Below are 27,072 nucleotides of genomic sequence, written 5' to 3'. Positions count from 1 at the left end.
AGGAGCAACTTAACAAAAATACTAGTTAAGCATTATGCTACGTGCCCAAGATCCATGAATGAATAAGATTATTCTCTGTATTCTAGAGCTCAGAGGGAAAATAAACATCCAATAAAATAAATTAAGATTAAGGAGATAAGTGCTGCAATAGATGTATGTACCAGATTTAGAGATAGCACAGAGCAAGTCGTGGCAGTGTTATTTTGCAGGGAGGTGGTGGAAGTGTGAGGAGCTCTTGCCATTTTTCTGAAGCATGGAGGGATCTGAAAGTGACTGATCTCTGAAGAGGACTTAGTTTTCCCAATAGTCACTTATTTTCTTGGCTTATAGAAGTCCTTCTAGAAGAGTTCAGAGCCTTAATGCAAAGAGGGTTTCCAAACTTGCATTCCAAAATTACTATCATTCCTTTTTCACTTTAATTATGCTTGAGATATATTCTTCCTTCCCCTCTTGTCATTGAACTTCTTCAGTGGGCCTTTACTGTTAAAACTGATGTATGCAAGGAATTTTACTTGATTTGATGATTTGATGCAGATTTGGATATATAATTAACATTTTATATAGCAAAGCTAGAACCAGAGCCTTCTTACAAATAGGGGTTAACTAATAACTTCGTAAATTAAGCAGACATGCTCAGACTATCTGCTGCCATGACAATGAAGAGACCAGGTTGAGAAACTGTAACGTGGACATTACAGTAGAGGTAAGATCTTTTCTAGATCATTGGTTCACTTCCTCTATGCATCTGCTGTGAGAATGTTGCCTCAGACACTATCTCTTGACGTGGGCTTTTCATTATAATTATGCATGGTCCATGCCTCAGCCCCACTCGGAAACACACCTGTGATTTGCTTTTAAAACTAAGATGAATTCAAAGATTCAATGAAATCAGTCACTGTAATAGGAAACACTGCATAGAAAAAATATGTTTTGAATATATGGTGGAGCTCTCTTTTGATTCGTCGGTAGAATTTTTACATGTTGGTGACTTCACGAAGATTTATGACTGTTTAGCAGATACATGAGCTACTTCTATTTTCTTATTTTTTTTTAATTTTTAAATAATAATGGCATAGTTTTGCATGATAGAAAACCAGCTTTTGTTTTTAAGGAAATCTCACAATATTCTTTCATTATGAAAACATGCCATTTTTCAGTAAAGTCACTTAAAAGGATGTTTTCCTTCATGTGATTTTTAATAACTAAGTATAATTTATGAAATATATAGACAATTACTGGTAGTTGCTAAGAAACTCTTCTGAAAGCCATAAGCCTGTATTCTTGCAAAGCACATAACAGGTGTTCCCACTCCCTGTGTCCTTTGTATACACATTCATTCTGTATTCAAATCACAGAAGCAAGAGGCAAGATAGGGTCTGTTACCTCATTGCTAATTTCCCTAGCAAATAAACCAGCAGCTGCTGGTCCAAGTTACCACTGAGAACAGGTCACTGCATGCATGGGACAGGATGCTTTCATGGAGCCCTTCGGTGACACACTTGGGGTCTTTCAGTGCAAACTATACCTCCTTCTTTTTGGTAAGGCCCTGCGTGAATTGTTTTAGCTGTTTCTTAGGTTTTTTTTTTTTTTTTTTTTTTTTTTTTAAGTGTGAACATAAGGTAAATATTTGCTTTAGGCTGTAGATGCATTCAGATAATTGAAGAGCAGGTCAGAACCTTTTAACAATAATACACTGTTTTCAGCAAAGAAGCATGAGCATTTAAGATAAAAGAGTTTCAATAAATAGATTGTTATTGTTTTCTTGGAACAACAACTATTGTCATAGCACCCATTAAGATAATTAAGATATTTTTAAAATGTAATGATTTTTTTCTTTTTAGAGTATACATATCGGTTCAATAGTCTGATGTATTTGTTTCAGCAAATATTCTAATAGGCCATGAAATTGTGACCACTTAGAGTGAAACTCCAGATAATTTATGAAAATTGTTTTCTTTTTAATTAAAGATATTGTTGCAAACTGTTTACTGCTTCATTTTATCTGTTTCATCTTATGAAATATGGAAGAAGATCAGATCCCAAACTAACAAGAAAATTTCCTACACAAAAGGGAGAATGTGTTTGAAAAGACTGTTACTCCAAAATGCCTTTAGCTTTTCTCTTTGCCCAATGGCTAGTCCTATTAAAAATTTTTTTCTGTACCTTAATATTTTCCCTCATTCTCCTCTTTATCCCTAAAGTTTAAAGGAGTCTCTTTCCAACATTCTGAATGCTTGTCTGTCAACATTGTTTTCACCAGATGTTCTCTTTTCCATTCTTCCTATTTATCAGTTTTAAAAGTCAAATCAATTTCTTGTTTTGTTTATATTCAACAGATAGGAGTTCAAAAAAGGCTACATTTTAAAAAATTTAAGAACAGCTTAGCAAACTAAGCAATTTAACTTTTAGGCTTCTTCAGTTATTTAGAGCCTTACTTTCACTCCTATATTTTGTTAAAGTTTGCATTGTAAATGTTATTATTCAAATTCATACCTAATGTTGTACCTATCTCACACATTTGAAATGTACAGTTTGTAAATTTTTTTAAGCCTTTGAGTTTCCCAGAGTTGTGATTGTTCCAGTTATTACAGTATTTATGTTATCAAATTTAAGCCTATAATAGAATTTTGTTTGCTAAAATTTGAAAAAGTAAATAATTACTATAACTGTCTCTATCTTTGTGCATTTTTCTTGCCTTTGAAGGTATCCTGGGTCATCGTCCCACTTATTTTTATTTTTAAAACAGTAGGACTGCTATCATTTTATAAGTGTTGTTTTTGAAGCTGGCGTTGAGAAGAACTTCGAGACAATTTAGTTAAGGAATTCAACTAAAATAAAACAAATGTACATTAGGAAAATAGCATGTTCATAAATAGCTAAAGCAGTTTTTATACCTTAGGACCTTCTCTCTCCTGCAAATTTGCTTGTCTCCATAGGTAGTGTGTTGTAAAGACCACAGGTGATTTGGCAATCTTTTTGCTCTTAGGAATATTGAATTTTTGTTTGTTTCTTCTTTTTAAAAAATTTTTAAAAATTTGAAGCCTAAAATATACAGTTTGTGCAGTTTATTCAAAATACATCATAATTTCTATTTTCTCTAAAGATGCAAGATTTTATTTTCAGTCAACAATACTTGTGTTATGCTTGTTAATACCACGCATGATAACAGGGAAGTAAATGCCAGCTATTTTGAGCTACAGCAGAGTTCACTTTGTGAAATCTGATGTTTATATTCAATACAATGAAACCGGTCTAGGGAGTCCTTTGTTGCTGGAATATAGATAAATTCTACAGTAGGACTTCAAGTGTACCTTAACACTGGACACTTTTTTATAGTGCTATTGTTATACAATGTAAGAGGGTCCGTAAAAGGAGGGATTATTGCTGCAATTTTGTATGTCAGATTGTGGTTAGTATTGTAAATGTTTCTCCAGATTTGTGTAATGCCTTATATGCAAAAAGTCAAGATTTTTTAAACAGAACTATAATTTATAAGAGTTTTTGTTTCTTATACCCCGAAAGTAATAGTGAATGTAATAATAAAATTGACTCTAAATTTCCATTTAAGTCCAAATATTTGGAATATTAAAAATAAATTTAAATTTCATCAATTTTTATGTTGTTTATTATTTTTGTTTTTGTATTTTTTCAAATAAAATAGAGATGGGGTCTGGCCGTGTTGCCCAAGCTGGTCTTAAACTCCTGGGCTCAAGCAATCTGCCACCTCAGTCTCCCAAAGTGCTCGGATTACAGACATGAGCCACCACAATCGGCCTTTTTATATTATTTATTTTCTTGAAGTTTATCTGTTCATGCAGAGGTTGATTTTCTAAAATCAATAGTTTTAGTCCTTTGGGTTTTCTCATACAACTAGAAAAGAGCACTTGAAAATTTCTCAAAATGAAGCTAAGTTTTCTAACATTAGTAAACTACTGTGTTTGACAGCATGAATTCATCACATCTGTAGCGGGTAACACAACGATGGCAAGAGAGTATGTGTTCCTAGAATGTGGAGGAAGCATTCAATTATCTATTTATTCCCAAATTTCACTACAAGCAAAGATTGTATCATATTGATAGGTTCATGTCTTTCCTGCAAAATGAAGAGATTTTACGTAACTGAGATAAGATACTGTATAAAGAAAATTTCATTCCCTGCTGACATTCTTATAACTTGCTACCTATAATTTATCTGATAAAAAATTGTATAGGCAATCTCTAAGCAAATAGTTACTGTAACAGCTGTGCTATTTCTCACTGTCATACAAACATTTGAAAAAGCATACATATTTGAAAAAAACTTTTCATTTAATAAGAAAGCACTGAACCTATTCAGAGATACTGATGGCAATATATTATTTAAGGTATTGTTACATGATGCAGTCTAAAATAGCCCCCAAAACTAATTTTTCCCCCTAAATAATGATCATAAATGCTATATAAAATGTCTTCTACTAATGTAGTTTTATTTTTCTCAGAGCTTCAATATTTGTATTGTATTTAATATTTCATTAAATAAAATTTTCCTCCCATAATTTTAGTCATGGACTCTCTAACCAATCTTTTCATATGTAAGATTCAACATTCTGGGTCAAGATCCAAAAGTCATCAACATTTCTATTCTAGCGATATTGTCACCCCATAGTCATATAGTGCCTCCCAACCATTTCCAGAGTATTAAATACATCTCAGTCAATCTTTTCAAATATAACTACAAAGGAAGTTGATTACAAAAAAAGCAGAGAAGGACTTTGGCAATGGCTTTCCCAAATGACAAGCACAAATTGGTCAGAGTCCATTCAGACCTTCTCAGCCTAGTGGTGGTTTCTAGGCTGTGTTGTGAAATGTCCTCAGTGAACCAGTATATCCATGACAAAACTGCTCCCTATTAGCAGTGGTACAGCTTTTTCCAGTGCATTCCCAAGGCAATTATACGGACTTCCATCATTCCCCTTGATTTCTTTGGAAAAAAACACAGAATTGCTGTTTTATTAAAGGATTTCCAAGTATTGACGACTTAGTAAATGGACCAAAAACTGAGACTCAATTCTTCAAAATTCGTTAGGCCCTCTCTCAATTTGGATCCTGTCAAAACCCTCTGGGCCCTTCACCTTCAAATATAGGTAGCTGCTACCCTTGGAAAAGCACCTCAGGATGTCAAGAACATAAAATTAAGAGAGTTGAGAAAGGCCTTACACCTTATCCAGTATTACCTCCTATGCACATATGAGAAAACTGAGTCTGAGAATTAAAATGACTTATTTAAGGTCACATAACTGACCAATCACCATTTTACCCCAAGTATGTGTCCTTTACTAGGACTTCATATTTCAGTAGATCTTTAACTTTATTAAAAAACAAACACAGTAATCTTCAAGTTAAGAAAATAGGTGCTTGAAAATCATTATTTTAGGGCTATTTGCAAGTGGCGGACATAGAACATGGGAGTCCAAGATCAGTAGTGAGCCATGAAACCCTTGTAAATATTTTCATATTTACCCAAGTGTAAAAAAAAATAAAAAATAAAAAAAGGAGGGAACAACACAATCAGTGAAAGTTCCAATTTACATATCTTAAGTTAGTAATAACAGGTACTAAACCTATTTTTTTAAACTGTTGCTTACCAGGAACTTGTCAGGAACCGCCTATCTTCAACTTCAATGAAAGGCATATAAATGCATTTTGTTTTGTGCAGAAAACAGATAGACAAAGAGGAATCTTTTCCTGTGCTGATCTCCCATCCAAATGCCAAATGTCTTACTAAATCTATGACTTTAATAGTTTCACCACCACTGTCAGCCTCTACTTCACATATCATAGACATCAGTAATTTTGAGACATAGATTTACTCTCCCATCCTTCTTTCTCTCTCCTACTGTTTCGTTGTGAAAACCACTGCTTCCTTTCTGCAATCCACTTTATCTCCTCTTTAGAATTCCCAGCACCCAGTTTTCTCTTCTTCTAATCACTTAAATTAGGAAAAATTCCAGATTTAATAGTCTTACACTTGGCAGAAAAGAATACAGAAGGGAATTCTCATCTATGTAACTCCTTTGTTATGGACTAATCACCAAAGTGTGCAAGTAGGTCCATTATCAGAAGAAAAAAAATCTTAGAAGTTAATCACAAAAACACACAGAGGCAAAGGAGACAATAAGACATGTCTTTATGTTTCTCTTACAGTTATCTGCTTTTCAGTCCATATGGTAAGTTTCAGTTGAGAGTCTAGGAGTCTCTTCTCCCTCTAACCAACTATCTTCCTCTTTGGTGTTTTCTCCTCTTGGATTCTTTGCTCTAACTTCGCGCCAACCCCAGAGTTTCACTCTCTACTAATAGCTAGCAAAAGGCCCAAACTGTGGGAATCTTTGCTCCTACCTCCACTCTAGGAAGGAATGAGATAAATTTACTGTTGGTAGAACTGGATTCCTCATAGGAGCAGGCCTACGTCTTTGAGTTTTTCCAAGAAAAAAAATCACAAAAGGCAAACAGACCTTTTTAATATTTAATATTTTTAATATTTATTTTAATACCTTTCCCTTTTTAATATTGATGACCTTTCATGACATGACTTGGATGAAGCTTAAACACTCCCTTTCTAGTAGAATGAAATGAAAAAAATGTAGAAAAAAATGAAAAAGGGGAAGCGATCAAAGAGGATAAACATTTTGCATTTGAGAAATTTAAAATTGTAAAGTACTTATATTTATATCTAATTTCCATCTCTTCTCACCCGCTTAAGGATTTTATTCCACTTTCACCCTTCTCTATTCTGACTCATCAACATTTCCCTTTCCAGTGGAACATTCCCAGTAGCAGAAAACTCTCTTGATTTCATTTTTGATCTTTCTCCAGCCTCTGCCCCATCTCTCTGCTCCTCTTCACAGCAAAACTCCCCAAAAAGTGTTGTCAATACTCATTGTCTATAGTTTCTTTTCTGTTGTCTATTTTTTCTCTCATTATTCAAAATATTCCACATTTAAATTTCTCTCACTCTCTACTATGTCAAATGTTCCTATGTTGTGGGTATCATATTGCCCCTTTTAATATGAGGATTTTGAAGCAAAGAGCTTCCAGCAACATGGTAACCCGAGCTAAGGAAGACTCTCTTCCCCCCGCAAATATATAGAAATGCTAAATAACATAAAATAATATATCATGGCTTAAAGTAAGATGAGGAAATCTCCAGTTGCCAGAAACTGGGAAGAAACCTGAAGATACAGCGGTGAATGCATAGGCCCCAAAATCCCCAGCACTGCCCAGAGCTCTCCACTGGGCAGAGCTCCATGCCCCAGGGCCCTCCAGGTCCCTTATTCTCTCTTAAATTCTCATTAACCAGGATTTCACAACTTTGCCTCTTGGATGTCTAATGGGCATCTCAAAATGAACATGCCCAAAACTGAATCCTCGTCTTCCCCACAAAAAACTATTCTCCCCACAGTCTTCCCTATGATTAATTTATTTACTGCAATTCCTTTCTTCCAGTTGGTCCAAGTCAAGAAGCTTGGCATCCTCTTTGTTTCTGACACCCTCAAAGTGTCAGCAAATCCTTTTGTCACAATCAGTCTTTTTCCAAGACGTCTTTTATTAACACCCTAGTCTCCAGCACAGTTGTCTCTGGCCTATTACATTGCAGTCATCTCCTAAGTGTTCTCCCTGTTCCTGCTCTAGCTCTATTCCAGTGTATTCTCACAGCAGCTAAACTAGGTCTAATAAAACGTAAGAAAAATCATAGCCCTTTTCTGTTCATGAAACTCCTATTGCATCCCCATCTTAGAGTAAAATTGCCAGAGTTTTTCCCATGATCCTAAGGTCCTGCCAGTCTGTCACAGCCACCTCACTGACCTCATATCTTATCATGCTCCTCCTCCTCCACTGTGCTCCATCTGTACCTGCCTCTTGCTGTTTCTCAAATACACCAACCAGATGCCTGTTCTGGGTGGAAATAACTGGTCATGACTGACAATGGTTTAATACCACTCTCCTTGGGATATTTGCGTTTGGCAAGCATTTGGCTAAAGGGAAGAACTTCCAATAATGGAATATTCAGTCATTTCAGACAGCTTTGAGGGAAAATGTTAGGAGGAAATAGCCCCTAGTATTTCTCAAATCACATGGTTAGATTATGATATGCTATGGCAGACATTAATATAGTCATAATTCCAAATGTTTTAATGGTTTCATTGGACTTTAGAAGTAGTAAACTTTCTTAGTTCTCCTTTTCCCATTATTCTGTAGCAATCATAGAAAATAACTTCTGCTTTTCCTTTCTATCTTGTGCAATCAGCACAGTCTTTGGGTGGAGTTTTTAAAGTGCAGAAAGTTTCAGAGACAAATATTTACCTCTATATGTAACCCGTACTAGAATAGTCAGTACCTAGAAGCCACTCTTCTTTGAAAAGGATTATCACCTGATCAGGTTCTCTCTGCAGTTGCCCCTTTAGAGTGTGAAATGTGGCTCAAGTTCTTCACAACTTTCCTTTCCTTTGCAACAGGTGCTTGCTCGGGGCTGAAGGTGACAGTGCCATCACACACTGTCCATGGCATCAGAGGTCAGGCCCTCTACCTACCCGTCCACTATGGCTTCCACACTCCAGCATCAGACATCCAGATCATATGGCTATTTGAGAGACCCCACACGATGCCCAAATACTTACTGGGCTCTGTGAATAAGTCTGTGGTTCCTGACTTGGAATACCAACACAAGTTCACCATGATGCCACCCAATGCCTCTCTGCTTATCAACCCACTGCAGTTCTCTGATGAAGGCAATTACATCGTGAAGGTCAACATTCAGGGAAATGGAACTCTATCCTCCAGTCAGAAGATACAAGTCACGGTTGATGGTGAGTCCCCTGTGAGTGTATGTGGGTAGCAGTCTAGTATGGTAGTTAGCAAAGGCTCAGGAGACTAAAATACCTCGGCTTTAGATCCTGGCTTCACAACTTTGCACAAATCAATTAATCCTCAAAGCCTCAATGTCTCATGGCACTAATGACATTATCTACCTCACAAGGCTTTCTGAAGATTAAATAAGACATGCATGTAAGAGATATACCTAGTGCCTAGCAATAGGTAATCAAGCACTACATATAACTTATTGTTTGTTTGCCTGGGAACTATCAAGTATAGTGTTGCTAATTTGATGAGATGGAGAAAAATCTTATTTTCTCAACAATAGACTATACCCTGGGAAGAGCCCTATTTTTGTCATGAAGATTTTTGTTTCAGTACACTGTTTGGAAGAGGATGAGACTTGTGCAGGAATGATACTTAGGGACAATGGACATGCCTGAAAATGTCCTCTGAGGGACAGTGGGGTCAGCTAACTTTCAGACACTTGTTTTCCTTATTGAAGTAAGTGACATACGCAAAATATACTGTGCCCAAAGCCCAACTTCTGATTTTTTCTCTCTACACCTGTTTATTTATAACAGTATTCCCCATTTTAATAAATACGAATTCCATTCTATCAATTACTCCAGCCAAAACCTTGCAGTCACTGTTGACCTCTTTTTCTCACATCCCACATCCAGTCCACAGGAAAGCCTATTGGCTTTACCTTGAAAATATAGACAAAATCCAACCACTTACCACCCCCCAGTACTGCCCCACTCAATACCACAATCAGCCATGGCCTGAACTATCCTAATAGCTTTGCCACCTACTCTCCCTGCTTCTATTCCTGCCTCCTTCAGCTTAAAATCCTCCCATTGCTTCTATCTCACTCAGAGTATAAGTCAAAGTATTAACAATTTGCAATTCCCCACATACCCAGTGCCTATCTGACCCCATTTTCCTATCTGTAGCCCCCTCACTCACTTGGTTCTGGTCATGCTGGCCTCCATGCTCTTTCTGGAACAGGCCAAAACACACTCATTCCTCAGGGCCTTTGTACTTGCTGTTTGCTCTACCTAGACAGCTTTTCTCCAAGATACTAGCATGCTCCTCTCATTTCCTTTAGGTCTCAGCTCAAATGTCACTTTGTCTGTGAATTCTTTACTGACCACACTATATAAAACATAATCTCACTTCCCCAAACACACACACACACACACACTCCGAGAAAAAAGAGAGAGAGACAGAGAGAAAGAGAGAGAGAGAGAGAGAGTCACTCTCTTTCTCCAATTCTGCTTCTCTCTCTTTCATAGCATTTATTACTACCCGGGCATATTATAGATTTTTATTTGTTTATTGTTTCTCTTCCCCACCTAGAATATGAGGTCCCTGGGAGCAGGGACTTTGTATTATTTGCTGCTTTGTCCTGAGTGCTTAAAACCTTTGCTGATCGCTAGTAGATTCAGCAACTATCTGTGGAGTAAATGAGTGGCCACAGAGGAGACCGGGGAGACTTCAGGGGAGTAAAGATGCAGAAGGTAAAAGCAAATGCCTATAGAGCAATTGTGGGGAAAAAGACAAGAGAGATCTAAAGGGAATTTCCATGAAGATTTCCTATATGGTGTCCTGTCTCCCTCCTAATACAATATCCTTTCTTGTTAATTAGTAGTAAAGTTAAATCTGCTTAGGAAAATGCAACCAAAAACTTAGTAAAGCCTCAATAGGGTTTTAGGGCCTGTGCCAAAATTCTTCTCAGAAGAAAAACTTCTTCATCTGAGTTATACTGTTTTAAGCAAAGGTATGATCACAATACCAGTGACTATTCTAATGATTGGTTCTTCTCATACAAGACTGTTGATATGTTACCTATTTATCTCATACCACTTACAGTTCCACACACAGGTGCATTTGAAATAAAAGATTTTTCTGCATATTAAATGTACACAATTTGTTTTTCTTTTTAAATCATAATATCATGAACATAAAGCTTTTCCCAATCTTTTGTTCTTGCCAGGGAAGATGAAGGATTAAATTAAATAGATGAGCCAGTTGATTACACCCTCCTTGAAAAGTGCTAGAGGCTTCAGAACTACTCAGTTCCCCTATAAGTTACCTTTCGACCTCCTTTCCCTTTCACTTTCTTCTGTCTTCTCTGGGATGGAGAATTGGTCAGTTTGTTCTCTAATGCACATTTTCTAGTGTGCAAAAATATAAGCACAAGTCAAAATAAATCTACCTGAGGAAGATGCATCGACCCTAATTAAAAGCTTGACAGGAAATTGAAGTCTAAACATTGGACACAATCATCTCTCACTTACGTATCATCCTACTCTCTCTGTGTCCTGTAGTCATACATAAAAGGGGATTACTAAATACACCCCGCTCCAAAATGCAGAAGAGAAACATTACCAGATGTGAAGCCCTCTTCATTTTGCCACTGACTGCTGTGTAACTCTGGGCAAGCCACTGTTTTTATCAATTAAGTCAAGAACTTCAATGATTAAAGAAAATTGCCAAAAATGGTTGCAGATTCTTATATAATTCTACCATGATTATATAATCCATCAACTTTACAGTTAAAATTCAGAGAGAAAATATTTACTCATTTTTGGAAATTTACTTTGACAAATATTAAGAGCCTACTGTGTGGCAGATGATGAACTAAGACTATTTTCCTATGACTTGACTTTCCAACAGGAATTTCTATTGGATTTGTATTTTTTTCTCTAATTTGATAAAAGCCCAAGAATATATTTTATCCTATTTTCAGACTGAGTCAGTGTTGAAATGCAGGCTCTAATTTGTTAAAGTGACTAACATAATGTTACAACACAAATGCAAAGCAATTAAAGTTTATAATTGCTTCATGACATACATAGAAAGAATAATTGTACATATGTGATTCGCTAAAACTATCCCTCAGTTTCCCAAAAGTATAGTATATATTAGCTGTATATTTTGCAGATGATAGAAATTTGAGTTCACCACATCTATCCCAACCAGCTGCTATTGGGACATTAGGACAAGTCAATAGAGGGGAATAGCCATATAAATTTTGCCTGGGAAAGTGTACCTTTATGGTGTTGGTGAAAGCACAATGAACAGGAAATAAGAAAGCTGGCATTCCATTCTTAACCACCTATAAAGTAAAGGGCTTCATTAGATCATCCTTGAAAAGTAAGTTCTGGAATTTGATTATCTCTGACTATAAAGGATATTCTCGTATTTTGACATTTTGCATTTTCCCTGGCTTTTTATTCTCTTCTCTTCTTTAGTTATTACCTGAGCTGTCTACATTCACAGTGTAAAATGCTGGAATAATTTCTCCAGGACTTCATATTGGAAAGACCTCATAAGGTTTTATTATAATTCAATGAGAAGAAAAAATCATTGCTATCTCTCTTAATATTGCAGATCCTGTCACAAAGCCAGTGGTGCAGATTCATCCTCCCTCTGGGTCCGTGGAGTATGTGGGGAACATGACCCTGACATGCCAGGTGGAAGGGGGCACTCGGCTAGTTTACCAATGGCTAAAAAATGGGAGACCTGCCCACACCAGCTCTACCTACTCCTTTTCTCCCCAAAACAATACCCTTCATATTGCTCCAGTGACCAAGGAAGACATTGGGAATTACAGCTGCCTGGTGAGGAACCCTGTCAGTGAAATGGAAAGTGATATCATTATGCCCATCATATATTGTAAGTTTATTTTTTTTAACTCATGAGTTTTTTGTTGTTGTTGTTTTCTGAGAATATCTCCCAGGATAGTCACAGAGAATATAAGTACCAGATGTCATTTGGCTTTTACCTTTATTGTAGTTCAGTAGTTCTAATCATACCTCCTAGGCACTGTCTTGTATGAAACATGTCTACTAGCACAACCCTATTTCTTAAAGATCAAGTTGAAATACTGGCCAGGGGCCATTCAGGTTGTATTTCGTGATTCAGTCCATTGTGTGACCTCATTCCCAGTGGAATGCAAGAATCTCAATTTCAAGTACCCAGAACAATGCAGAGGCTGCAATGAAGAAACTGAAAAATACCTTGAGAAGAACTTTTTTCCTCTCCAAATATTACCATTCCTGAATTTAACATACTTTATTTTTCTCTAGTAAAATATTTTCTTTACATCAATCATTTCTTCTAGCTCTTTGTCTGTATGTCTTTCCATCCCTACCTGCCTATCTTTAAACTCTAGCCATAGATTTAAATGAAAAAGTCCTGTGGAAAATTGCTTAAGCAATTACAGGCACATGCAAATATCATTTTTGAAATATACTTTTGTTTTGCTATACAGTTCATATTAATCTGGAAAAATGAAAATAAGATCTTTCTTTCAACATGTGCAAGTCTATGCACCAATCTCATTATTATCACAGAATATGCTGTGATACATAGTGTGGAAAATATAAAAACGGGAAGGAAAACCATAATCAAACCTGCAAATGTTAAACATTATGCTTTAGGCTCCTAAGACTTCTTTCCTTCACGATGTTAGTTAAAAGAATGAGAATACCCCAATTTGAGTAAGTTCACACTTCACAGAATCTGTCATTTGCTGACAGATTGAACTCTCTTCTTTACATTATTTTAAACATTATGTATGAAAAATCTCACAGAGAAACATCTATCACATGCAAAGAGTAATGACAGATAATAGAACATTTAGAAAATTTACAAATGTGGGTTCCATTTACACATTGTAAAGATGAATTATCTACATGGCTTAAGAAAGATTTTGACTCTTGTTAATTGCTAATTGTGAACATTGCATTACTAATTTTTGTCTTCACTATTTTTACATTCAAATGCAGAATCCTTCACTTGGTCAACATCTTATCTTATTGATACTCATTCATTCACTTATTTATTCATTTATGGACTCATTCCTTTATAGATTATTTGATTTTAAAAATCAAACATCAGGTTCTTATTTGTGCTAAACAGTTACTACCTACCATACAATATGTACAAACACAACTCAGACCCATTAATTTAATAATTTTTCTTGCTGTCACTATTTTGGCCCTGTTTTTGTTTTGGTTGGTTGGTTTTGTTGCTTTTGAGTAACAAAAATTAAATAAAATGTATACTGTAATCTGAAGATTGGTTGTATATCCTATCTGTTGATATGGCATCCAGATGTTTACAATCTTTATCATTCCCTGCAAGCTGGGAATATGTGCCTTGGTTGGTGTTATTCACACTTCTCTTTCTTCATCTGGTTACCTTCTTCTTCCTTCACGACATTATCCTTTCCAGAAAGGTTTGCCTGCCTCCACTTGTCTTACCACCTCAGTGTCACTAATAGGTTCATTGTGCTCCTTCAGCATCCTAGGCACTCTCATTCCTGGTCCTCTCTGCATTCTATTTTCCCTGACTCTCATGAACACCACAAACCCAAACCAGAGTTCTGCATTCTTCATCTTTGTATCCATAGGGCAATAGCTGACAGAGATTAAGAAATCAATAAAGTTTCTTGAACTGGACTAAAATGGAACAGATTATCTTTCTTCATATCCCTTTTAGATTCCAGTGTTACTTGACGATGCTGTAAAAAGGCTAAATTCCCATTATAAGATGACAGCTTCTTCATTATAGTGCTTTGGCACTTTTTTCCCTGACCTTTAGCAAAATCAACTATTCTGTTTTCTAAAGGCACTGTTTCCATGAAGGGTTTTTTCATGAAAGTAGGAACTAATTTTTATTTTGGCAGAAAAAGTATAACAAAATCTATTAAGACTGACTATATACTTATGAGGTTGTGATGTCATAATCTGGTATTGGCCCTGGTGGACTACAATGTCAAACCAATAACTCAGACAAGTATCTACTTGCAGTTCATGATACGCCTTCAAGCTCCAGTTGTAAATAATAACCCAGTAACCACTGCATTTTGTGTGCAACATATGGCAATGCTGCAGTGGAGAGCTCTAAGTGATAAAAATTAAAGGGAAAATAAAAGGTCATTCACAGTAAATACTTACCATCTGTTCCCAAACAGGGCGGCAAACAGCATCATGATGTAAATTTAGGTACTGTTCCCACACAGTCATAAATTGTTAAAGAGAACAGATGATATGTGATTTTACAAGTCATTTAGTAAACAGCCATCCCCAAGGCAAAGGGTTCATTTCTATTGGGAGCTCTCTGCCAAAGGCAAGAAAGTAAACCATAATCCAAAGTCAAAATGGAATTATCCTTCTGCTTTCATCTTCAGTATCAGAGGTCACTCTAGTTGAATCACTCCAAATATCTCCAATTGGATGGCCCATTCACTTGAATAAGGTACTAGGCTGCCCCTCCAAGTAGAGGGATAGTCAGCCTGGAGTTCTAATGATAAAGGAAATAACATCATAGTAGAGTCAGAAGAAAGTAGATTGTAAGCAACATGTAGAGTATGAGATGTAGTTAGATTTGTGTGCATGTGTGATAAAGAGAGAGAGAAAAAGATGCATTAAAGAAGGACTTGAAAATCATCCATGAAATGTGGATATTTGTTCTCTGAGCAATAAAATTACAAATGACTTTCTTTTCATCTTTGTGCTTCTCTGAATTTTAGGATTTTCTGCAAAAAAAAAAAACCATGCATTTCTTAAGTAAATAGATAAACTATGTTACCTTTTAAGAAACATATCAGAAGCAAGGAACTGAAATGCTTCAAAGTGTTAGGTTCAAGAGTTGGAAGAGGTGTTGAGGTGGGGGCAAGGAAGTTTGAGGGATTTGAGGCTGCTTCTGAAGAGTCAGATATAGCACATAAATAAAACAGACAGAAGAGAAAAAATTACGCCAATCATGAAACTCACTAAATGAGGAAGTAACAAAATCAAAATAAACATGATTAAGGAAGATAAGCTAAGATAATCAGATTACTTTCTTTAAAGGTATTTTTATTTTAAACCAGAATGATCTTATTAAATTAGATAATTGACCTTATTTACCAGCCTTAGCTCTAAATGAGTATGGGCTTCCTCTACAAATTAAACCCACCCTCTGAAATTGAAATTGAAGAATTACTGCTTGTGAGAATACTCCATTATGCGGCAGGGTCCTAAGGCAACTCCAAATGAGGAGTTCCCCAAAAAGTTTTGAGTAATATCAGCATGCTTGAAAAGGAGTAACACTCATTTTTGTGTTTATTAAATTACTAGACAATTTGTTTTCATAGCCCCATTCTCTATACCCCAAAAACCAGGGGGAAAATGAAGACCTAAATTGAGTGGCTGTGTTTTTGTGACTACGTTTTTCTTCTTTATCAAGTCTGCCTCGCTCTACTCTTAGACCCTCAGACTTTAGTTTTTGTACATAGACTCAGGTCTCTTGCTCTTCCAAACTATAGTAAATTCCTCCTGCTGGTTTCCTTCGATGTGAACCATAACCGTGCCCGTTGCTTGGTGATCTTTCCTTTCCTAATGTTCTATCAATGCTGACAACATGAAGGATTCCTTCTGAACCACAAGGCCTGAGATAATAGCCATACACAGCATGTGATCAACATCTCAGATGTTCTCACTATGCCTAAAATCATACCATGTGCAAAGTAATCTCAATATTGATTTTGGTTGAGTGAGCAAAAACAAATTTTTGTTCCCATTACCCTACTTACTGTTTAGTGGAATTCAGAATAAAAGAGTTCCATTTTACAGCGCACTGTTCTAAAGTTTTTATCACAGTGGTTTCACCTGAGACTGTGTCACAGCCTGAAATGAGGGAACAGGCTTCTTATACAGTAACAGGAAAGGGGCAGAAATCTCTCCTTATTTTAATCCTGTACCTTCAGTTCCTGATTACTTTAAATTGAAAGTACTAACTTCTGTTTGCTTTCTGAAAGCAGGCTTACCTCATGCAGGTATATTAATACAAACCTGTAGGCTTCCTTCACATTTCTCCATATGCCTTTTACTCTAGAAAGAAAACATAGATTAGTCTATGCTTTCTAGCTAAAGATAATCTATTGTTTTGTATATTCGTTTTCTGTTATAGCTTAGAAAATTTGTCTCCTCAGTGGCAGACTGTTCAGAAAATGCTGATAGAGAACTACTCTGGGAATTTGCGAACTTGGGATTGGTTTGCCAATATCCAAAATGGTTTTACTAGGTTGGTGCAAAAGTAATTGCAGTTTTGGCCATACTTTTAATGGCATGGCAAGAATCCTGGTGTTTCAAAGGGGTTAGAAAGAATCTTGGCAATCAGTCCTCTAACCTATCTTTTCATATTAAAAGGTGAGGAAAATGAGACCCAAAAAATTCAAATGACTTCTGAAGAATGCCTAGCTAATGATTGAAAAAAATCAGTTACCCTAATGTTTAGTTACTACATTCTATTATTCTGCATGTGGAGAGATAAATAGCTCATACTTTAAGAAAAATCAGGGCCTTTAAGATGAGGTCATCACTGAGCAAACCATCCATAGCCATATCCAGTTTGTAAATTCCCTGAGAATATGAATGTCTTATACTTCCATCTCCCATATTCTAAATATATTATCTCATACTTAGCAGCTCTCAAATAAATATTTGATTCATTACTTGATTGGATGATTACAGAATTAATATTAATATATAATTAGTAATTGATTGTAGAACTAGTACTATAGTTAGACAACAATAAACTATTATGATATAGAAAGTTATACCACTTTATTTCTTTCTAGAGAAGTAATATGAATGATTAAGTGCATATATTTTAGAGTCCCAGCTCTGCTATTTAATAGCTATATGACCATGGGCAAATAAATTGTTTAAATATTACTTTCCTCATCTTAAAATTAGAATAATGACATCTACCTCCTGGTGGTTGCTTTAAATATTAAATATTATTATCTGCATAAGCACTTAAAGTGTCTTCTCATGGCAGATATCCAATAAATGTTGGTAATGAGCAGCTGAAAGGTGTACATAAGCATACCTAAAACTCAAAGATTTTTAGACTATAAGCCAGGATTTAGAATGAATGAGAAAACCTATCTAGGTGAAGATTATTTTTTAAATTTTCCTTATTCTCTGAAGAAAGCAATGGGAAATGTGTCTTCACCTACTGGCAACCTAATACCATAGAAATGGTAAAATGCTACAGGAGTACTGCAATGTGGATAAAAACACCAGGGGATTAAGTAGTTTATTGATAATCAATGCATATTAGTTAACGATAAGGTTAAGTAATTTTTTTTTTTCAAATGGAATCCTAAGCTTAGCTGGGGCGTGGGTGGGAGGATTTAAAAAATTCTTTAGCTGTTAAAATGTTGTAAAAATACCAAACACCCCTATGTCTATTTGCACAGTGTTCCATGTGAAACAATGTCTTCTATAAATATTTATATGGCCTACCCTAGCACTGAGAAGAAAAATAGATAGTACCGAAAATATGGTTGTTAAAGAGAAAATAGTGGCCATAATCTGTTGTAAAAATATTTTCAAGTACAATGACTATTTCAGAAATATTAATGTGTAGAAGCTAAAAAGTTAATCTAATAGACATAGAGAGTAGAATAGTAGTTACTAGAGATCGGGAAGGGTGGAGTGGTAGGGGGTAGCCAAAAGTTGGTTAATAGACACAAAAATAGTTAATGGACAGCTAGATACGAGGAATAAGTTCTTGTGTTCTATAGCACTATAGGGTGACTATAATTAATGGCAATTTATGGTGTATTTTCAAACAGCAACAACAGTAGACTTTGAATGTTCCTGACAAAAGGAAATAATAAATGTTTGAGGTGATGGAGGTACTAATTAGACTGATTTCATCATTACACACTGTATATGTGTATCAAAACATGCGATCAAAACATCACACTGTACCTCATAAATATGTACAATTATCATGTCTCAATTAAAAATAATGATAAAACAAAATAAATCAGCATATAAAAATAAGCTAGTCATAGAACAGAAAGATTGAGTTTGTCTACAAGACTGCAGATTTATCAATACATTACTCAAAACCTTAGCATCACAATTATGATGACAGTATTTGTAAAATTAAATGTGAAATTTCAGGCTTTTACTATTTCAGATTAGTTCAAATCACTATTTCAAATCAAATCTCAAATAATTTTCACTTTCATGGATATCAAAATAAAATATATTTAGGTCCTCATCATTTATTGGGAGTCTAAGCAAGGACCTGCTCATCCAATTCTAAGATGAAGACTTTCAAAAACAGTAAAATGCTACTAAGCTCTCCCAAACTCAAGACCTATGTTGTGATTACTTATGCTACTTATCTATTTCTTTTTTTATATTGATGCAGATGGACCTTATGGACTTCAAGTGAATTCTGATAAAGGGCTAAAAGTAGGGGAAGTGTTTACTGTTGACCTTGGAGAGGCCATCCTATTTGACTGTTCTGCTGATTCTTATCCCCCCAACACCTACTCCTGGATTAGGAGGACTGACAATACAACATATATCATTAAGCATGGGCCTCGCTTAGAAGTTGCATCTGAGAAAGTAGCGCAGAAGACAACTGACTATGTGTGCTGTGCTTACAACAACATAACCGGCAGGCAAGATGAAACTCATTTCACAGTTATCATCACTTCTGTAGGTATGTGTGACATACAAGGAAGGGATCCTAATAAAACACGAATGCATGCTGGCCTTGCCTTCCCCTATCTTATACCTATGTGGAAAAGAAAATCATTGTGGGATTATTCATATACTCTAAAAATCTCTCTTTCCAAAGTTAACAAAGCTGTGGTTTCTAGGACTCAAAGAAAGAAAACTCAAAATGAAATAGGGGAGAAATTCAATTCAATTGTGAAGGGCTATGAAGAAAAAGTGAATTCCATAAATTACTTCTAAATGTGCACTCTTGCTTTCCTAGTTTTATGAACAAAAATATAAGAGAAACAGCCTGCTCATTTAGAGAGTTTGTATCTACCATTGCATTAGGTCAGATGAATAAATCTCCATGAGTTGGGAATCTGGCTTTCCCACTTCTATTTGATTCCCCTTCTCACTGTCTTTCATGGGCTCCCCTTCCTCTTTCACCATTTAAACACCTGAAAGCTATGGAAGTTCACAAGGGGAGTCTCAACACCTTGGAAATTACAAAATTCTGTAAGTCTGTGAAATTTGGCTTTCTCTAGAAATCCTCTGATTATCAGAAATATCATCAACCTGCAAATGTTAAGAATTACTGCCCAAAATATTGATGCCCACCAAATTCTCATCCTTCTACACCTTCTTTTCTCTCTCTCTACATAATGGTTTTATTCTCCTGTATGATTTTCTGTATGATTTCATTCATTTCCAAGGCTTCATGTAACACTGGTACATCCCAAATCTATATCTTTAAAGCTTTAAAACCGTACACCCAGCTTCCTCTGGATGTCTCTGCTTGGAAGTGCCAGAAGCACCATACAGGTCCAACATATCAAAACTGAACCATCTTCTTTTCCCCTAAATTGCTATTCTGCCTGTATTGCCTATTTAAGTGAATGGCCCTACTAACTACCAACCTAAGACAGAAAGCTAAATGTCATCTCAGACTCATTCCTCTTGCCTATTGCCTGGTCCCACATTCAGTCACCAAGTTGTGTCCATTTCCTTCCTTCCTATTTCTCAGATACATTTTCTTCTCTCCTTCTTCCTTCTTTTGTCTTTCTTTACTTATTTCTTTATATTCTCTTCTCCTTCTCCCTCTCTCCTGCCTTTTCCCTCCCTACTCCTCCTCTTCCTTTTCCTTTTTCTTCTTCCTCTTCTATGACTACTTCTACTACTACTAAGTCCCTCTCAGACTCTCCTTTGCACACACGTCAAATGCCACTTGGGCAAAATCTGAGTGCAGGTTTGGACAGGACATGGTGGTTAAGGTACCTATGACTGGTGGAAGAACAAGTTTATAAAAGCTACTACTCATTAATATCTTTTCTATTGATGCCTTCTCTTTCTTCACCTTTATAGCACTAGTACCTAGAAAAAGACCCATAACACAGAGAAACTCAATATATTTTGTTGAATAAGTGATGCAACAATATAATTGTTTGTAATCCATAGGCTCAATTTTTCAGTATGTTGCCCTTGGGCCCTCTGCATCAAGATCACCTAGGGAGGTTGCTAAAAATGTAGCTTCATTAAGACACCTCAGACCTATTGGATCAGGATCTTTCAGGTAGCACCTGAGAATCTGAATATTCAGGACTCACAAGTGTGACAACCACTTGTTTAGTACATTTTATCTCCGGAGAGTTTTGAATTTATTAAAAAGTGCCTGAAGAGCCATGAAGAACTATAAGACTATTGCAAACCTACAGGTCGATGAAGAAATGTATAGTGGATAGGTTCCTCCTAGGGACTCCTTAAGGTACCAGGAGGAAAAATCACCTAGATATATTGGAATGTATATACTGTCATGGTGGGGTTTTTTGAATCTGAATACAATGCACTGTTTGTTATGATAGCCGCTAACCTTATTTGGCTTTTGAGCACTTAACACATTGCTATGCAACTGAGAAACTGAATTTTTAATTTTATTTCATTTTTATTAATTTTAATTTGCATGTAAATAACTACATGTTTAGTGTTTACCATGTCAGACAATGCAGCTCTAGAATTTTTACCGGAGTTGCTTCATTTGGGCAGTAGATAATAATATATATTTCTTGTAGAGCCAAAAAGCATATGTGTTTTAGGGTGTTATAAGCACCATGCACCCATGCATTCATTTGTTAGCACCCATTATGGGCCAAATATCAGAGTAGGCACTAAGAATACCATATGAGAAAGGTAATTCCTTCTAACAAGAATTCCTGCTCACAATCTAATATGAGTGGCAAACACATAAACAGCTGAGGTACATCCTTTGCTTTCTGTTTTACTAAATTTTTTATAGCCTTAACCAGCTTTTCACCCCAGTAGCAAACCAAGACATAATTGTACAGCAAGCCATAATTAAGCATGTAAAATAGTAGCAATCCAGGTGTCATCTTCAGCTTGTTTCTCATGCTCACTGCAAGTGAAAACATGGCTGTAATGTATAAAAGTGTACTACAGTAAGGCTTTCCCACGGCCTAAACTTTCTACATTAATATTTAGCCAAGGTATTCTCATAATATCAGAAGCCCCCAATATTTGATTAAGATCTTATTACCAAGGTCTAAAGACAGCTACAGTCTTAACGTCAGATAATTACCTTTTGCAAAATCTAAAAAACCTGTTTGACCTGTACAAAGACCAAGCATTTGTTATTACAGTAAATAAGAAGAGCAGGTGCTTATTTTTCAGAGGGATTCAGAGCTGTCAATATTAGTGACCTCTTTGTGGCTTTTAGAGTTATTTTCTAACCCCCAAATGTCCACAGAGCTTTAACTCAAACAGCAACAAAATGGCAAAGAAAATGAATAGTATTGATGTGTTTTGTTAAATATTTGTTTTTTCTAAATTTCAAAGTCAGTGAACCTCTGCAGTATACATTAAGCATACACCAACCTACAGTTATAAATGACCATCACTTGCAACTATCAATTGAGCCTACTGACCATCTACTCTAATGAATAAACTCTTGAGATCTGTGAAGAATTTGAAATCATTTAAAAGGTCAAAGTACCTGCTTTTGAGATGTTTCCAGAACCGAACTGGTGTTTGGTATAGCCAGTGAAGTTGTAAGAAATAGATTAACCTCTTACTTCTTAATAAGGCAAAACATTTGGCTGACCAAAAAGTTTTAGCAATAGAATGTGGAAGCCAAAGGAAAAAGGAGTCAGAGATGACTCCAAGGTCACAGATGTGGAAAGAAAATAACAAAGTCAGGAAATAATCAAGTTTTATTAGGGATTTTCAGTGGGGAGAGGAAGGCTGGAGAGAACAATTAGTTCTGTGTTTTTCTGCCTTTCTAAGACTGCAGCAAACGGTGACTTTTACCTCTTTGGACTAGGATTCACATCTAATTTGAGATATTAATTGACCTTTTCATATCTTCATGGAAATATCCTAAAGAAAACAGAGACAATAGGCAAGTTCACACTGCTAGTGATAAAATAATATCCTAATTCAAAGCCCTTGTTTTTTATTTTTGTTTTTGTTTTTGTTTTTGAGATGGAGTTTCACTCTGGTTGCTCAGGTCAAAGTGCAGTGGCATGATCTCGGCTCACTGCAGCCTCTGCCTCCTGGGTTCAAGCGATCCTCTTGCCTCAGTCCCCCAAGTAGCTGGGATTAAAGGCAGGTGCCACCATGCCTGGCTAATTTTTGTATTTTTAGAAAAGATGGGGTTTCACCATGTTGGCCAGGCTGGTCGCAAACTCCTGACCTCAGGTGATCCACCCATCTTGGCCTCCCAAAGTGCAGGGATTACAGGCATGAGCCACTGTACCTGGCCCAAAGCCCTTGTTTTTAACCACTATAAAAACTGTCTCCTTTGATATAACTGAGAATGTTGATGAAACCATATGGTCTTTCTAAAAGATAGGTATAGGGTCACACATAAAGTATAGTGTGTACTTTCTCATCACCTATCTAATTTAATGCTATGTATGTAGAGATATTCTGGTTTGTCTACAATGTGTATAATTTCATATTAATGCAAAGTTAGGAAATACATGTAACTGAAAGTAATGTCTATGATATGTTTCAAGAAAAGAATAATTATTAAAATAATAAATTAGCTTTGTGTTTTGAAAAACAATATTTTATTACCTTAATTAAGGACTTCCTTGAATGCAGATGTCCCTACTTTAAAGTTTTAACTGAGCTTAAATTGCTATTGTGACATGCAATGTATAGACAGACAGACAGACAGATAGATAGATAGATAGATAGATAGATAGATAGATAGATGATAGATGATAGATAGAGAATGTTTATGGAAATGCAACCATCTGATCAGAATTCAAATGTTCACATTTAATGAAGGCATTCAGTTGTATAAATAGAATTCCCTAAGGCCATGTGGGTGTAGTTTGAGATTTAGCCATAATGGAAATGTTTTCAATTTGTACGTGACCCTGAGAAAGCTACCATTTTTTACATTTATTTATATTCCCCATCTTTTCTTAAAGAAGAGAACAGGAAAAAGACTCAAGGCAGGAAAATGAATTTACTGATTTTTTCTATCTGGAAATTTCTCAAGTCAAGGCCTCTAGGAAGTGTATTTTACTTTGGGCCTTTGGAAATGACAATTAAGATGGAACTACAAATCTGACATTCAGACCCTGAGACCTAAGGTGATGTCTCCATGAGCATCCAGCATTGAACAACTTTATCTGTCAGGTGGGCTTATGATGGAGTGTGGAAATGGCACACTCCTCAACGTGGCACCTTCATCTCTGGAGGGACATGAGTCAGCTACCATAATCAGTGAACAGATTGGATGAGAGAGATCTCAAGACTTCATTTTGATCTAGAAATAGATACACAGACTGGTAGCATATGGCTGTCCTGCATTGAGTGCAGTCTCAAACAGCAGGGTTGCGATACCATGGATACCACACCTCTTGCCCATATTTGCACTTAACATGTTATTCCATTTTATTTGTTTGCCTAAGGAGGAGGCAAATAGCATTTGCACTATGGTTTTGGCACATGAGTCCATCATGTTTAAATAATGGGGAGAATGGCATGCTGTGTGCTAAAGAATAGTATAAACTCTCTGAAAGGAGAAAGAAGGAAGCTCCTGCAAGTGTCTAGAACTGCAGAAGCGATCCCTATACATTCTCTATGGCAATAGGGTCAGAATTTCCTGCTGTCTTATTTTCAGGTTCAGGTTCTGGAAGTTCATCTTTGCAAAAACACTTGCCTATGGCTGAGACCACAACAACTGTGCCCTTTGATTTGATCCTTGACATATTTGGCGCTTTTTGTGTGCATGAAAGGGAAAAAATTTCAAATGCTGGACCTAGGAAATCTTGTGTGTTCCCGGATAGAGGAGCAGTGTTGAGAGCAGAGAGCCAGGATGCTCTAGAGAAGAGGCCTAACAGGAAAGATCATTTCTTCCAACAAAAGGATTGTCCCTATTCCTCATTCTCCATGGGGAAGACTCTTGGCCTTTGCCCCAGCCGTGGTTTGGGGCTGACAGGCACTGGTCATTACAGGAAAGCTCTCTGATGTAAGGCAAACACAGGCCGAGGCAAGAGGGCAATAAGGAAGGAGCCTAAAGAAATAAGGAAGTAATGGAGGAAGGAAAGAGTGGGATCCTCTGTAGGACAGAATGTGTGCAAATTAAGTCATTTTACTAAATACATATTAAAAGGGACAAAAAGTTAAAAACGAAGGAGAAGGGAACATATGTATCTTATCTAGTCTAAGACATGCGATCATTGTATATTAAGCCTTCTGCCCGACTGCAGAATCATAGAAGTGTCTGGCAGAGAGCGGATGCCAGCCAGAGTGAAGCTTCACTATTAAAATGAGAACTGCTTGGAAATAGCAATTATTAGGATATGTTCTAAGAGGGAAAAACAGCCGAGACTACTCAAGTGTTTTTGTGCAGTTTTGCTCATGGTAAAGCACATTGCAAAAACTTGAATAGAATAAATTAGCATTGAATTCTTTTTTGAGGAGTCTTCAGGGCTTATAGAATTTTGATGATGGCAGTCTGACTATTAAGAAGTGAAAGATTTCAAGCACATGAAGTCTGATGTCAGAAAAAGTTAGAGGAAAAACTGATATATAAGAGCCTACCTACTAACTGGAAAAACCAATCTTTGACCACAGATTAACAGAAAAAGTTGAACTTGAAGTCAGAAAAAAACCTGTCTACTCTCAATTCTAGGACTTACTGACTATGTAAAATATTTTAGCTTCTCTGAGACTCTTTCTTTATCTGTAACTGTAAATGGTGTTATGAATTTTCTTTTGTAAATGGAAAACAAATGTACATTTGATTTTATATATATATAATATTTAATATATATTTAATTGTGCATTATCTGAAAATTCCCTTAGCTAGTTTTGACTTTATTGTCAGATCTAAAATGATGAAATAGAGAATTCACTTGCTAAAAGTGGTGCCCAAATCATATCATATATGTTAAATCTTGCCACTCTATCATTTGGTATTTTTTATCAATTCTTTCTTTTTTATTATTTCTTATCAATTTTTCTGGGTTTTTTTTTTTTTTTTTTTTTTTTTTTGCTTTTTTATCACGGTCACTGTCTCAGAGAGCATTCTATTTGCCTTTATCTTATTAACAACCACAGTGAAGTATGGGTCCTTCTAAATGTGCATCTTAGAAATGAAATTGACTAAATTTTGTTGGGCTTCCAAAAGTGCACCTCTAGGATGGTAGAGAATCTGGAATTCTATTATGTAAAGAACAACAAAATGATCTGGGGATGTTGAATCTGAAGAAGAGGATTCTCGGGGGAAATGTGAGAGTTTCATCAAACAATTAAGATGGCCTCATATACAGAGAGGATTTGATTTATTTGTTGTTGCTTCAATTAGTAGAACTGAGTAGATTTGGGCTTCATTTGGGGGAAGGATTTCTGTTTCTTCCATAATGATTAGGCAAGAGTGGTGGAAAGAGCATGGAATTATTGTTAGACCTTGCTAAATTCAAATTTGAGTGCTGGAGTCTTAGATTTCCCAACTGTAATATGAAACTAATTATTGTATCGTAGAAGCAGTAAGTGGTAAAACTATTAATTTTGATTAGAATTCTTAATCCCTAAAGTCTAAAAGACAAATAAAAATGTATAACTAACAAGGAAATAGAGAAGAAAAGATAAATAAAATTCTGATTAATTTAAATTAGGACAAGAAAGGAGAGAGAAAAGAAATAAAAAGGTAGGAAATATAGAAAAAAATAATAAGATTGTAGATCTACACTGAAATATATTACTAATCATACTAGGTCTTAGTGCGCTAAATATTCCAACTAAAAAACATGTCAAACTGGATACACACCTTATGTACGAAGATACTGAAAGGTTGAAATTAAGTAAATGAACAGATAAATCATACAAAAAAGAAAGCCAGCGTAGCTATATAGCAGGTCTTCTAATAATGTTATTTCATTTCAACATCATTTCCTTATAATATTGATGAGAAAAAATATCAATTCCCACTGGGGCCACTGTGTGTGTGCAGTTTGCACATTCTTCCCATACCTACACGGGTTTTCTCCAGGTATTCCAGCTTCCTCCCACATCCCAAAGATGTGCATATTCAATGAACTGTCATATCTACATGGTCACTGTCTGAGTTAGTGTGGGTATGTGTGTGAGTGTGCCCTGAAATGGGATGGTACCCTGTCTGGGGCTAGTTCCGGCCTTGTGCCCTGGGTTTCCGGGATAGGCT

The 27,072-nt window shown here is 36.0% G+C and overlaps 1 protein-coding gene across 3 annotated transcripts in view; it reads left to right on the top strand.

The window, feature by feature from the left end:
* Positions 1-1,358: 1,358 nt before the first annotated feature.
* The window catches only part of HEPACAM2 (HEPACAM family member 2), a 42,505-nt gene continuing 16,791 nt past the window's right edge, over positions 1,359-27,072 (top strand). Inside the window, exons 1-4 of one of the 3 annotated variants that reach the window (XM_050785363.1) lie at positions 1,359-1,538; positions 8,493-8,843; positions 12,250-12,534; positions 19,084-19,380. In XM_050785363.1, coding sequence (XP_050641320.1) covers positions 1,460-1,538; positions 8,493-8,843; positions 12,250-12,534; positions 19,084-19,380 — 1,012 coding nt within the window. In that variant the 5' untranslated portion in view covers positions 1,359-1,459. Of the gene's footprint in view, positions 1,539-8,434; positions 8,844-12,249; positions 12,535-19,083; positions 19,381-27,072 lie in introns of those variants that run through there. The other 2 variants (XM_050785364.1, XM_050785365.1) reach the window with 2 other exon arrangements.

Source organism: Macaca thibetana, chromosome 3 (genome assembly GCF_024542745.1).
Source record: "Macaca thibetana thibetana isolate TM-01 chromosome 3, ASM2454274v1, whole genome shotgun sequence".
Lineage (NCBI taxonomy): Eukaryota > Metazoa > Chordata > Mammalia > Primates > Cercopithecidae > Macaca > Macaca thibetana.
This window is presented reverse-complemented; position numbering and strand designations above follow the sequence as displayed.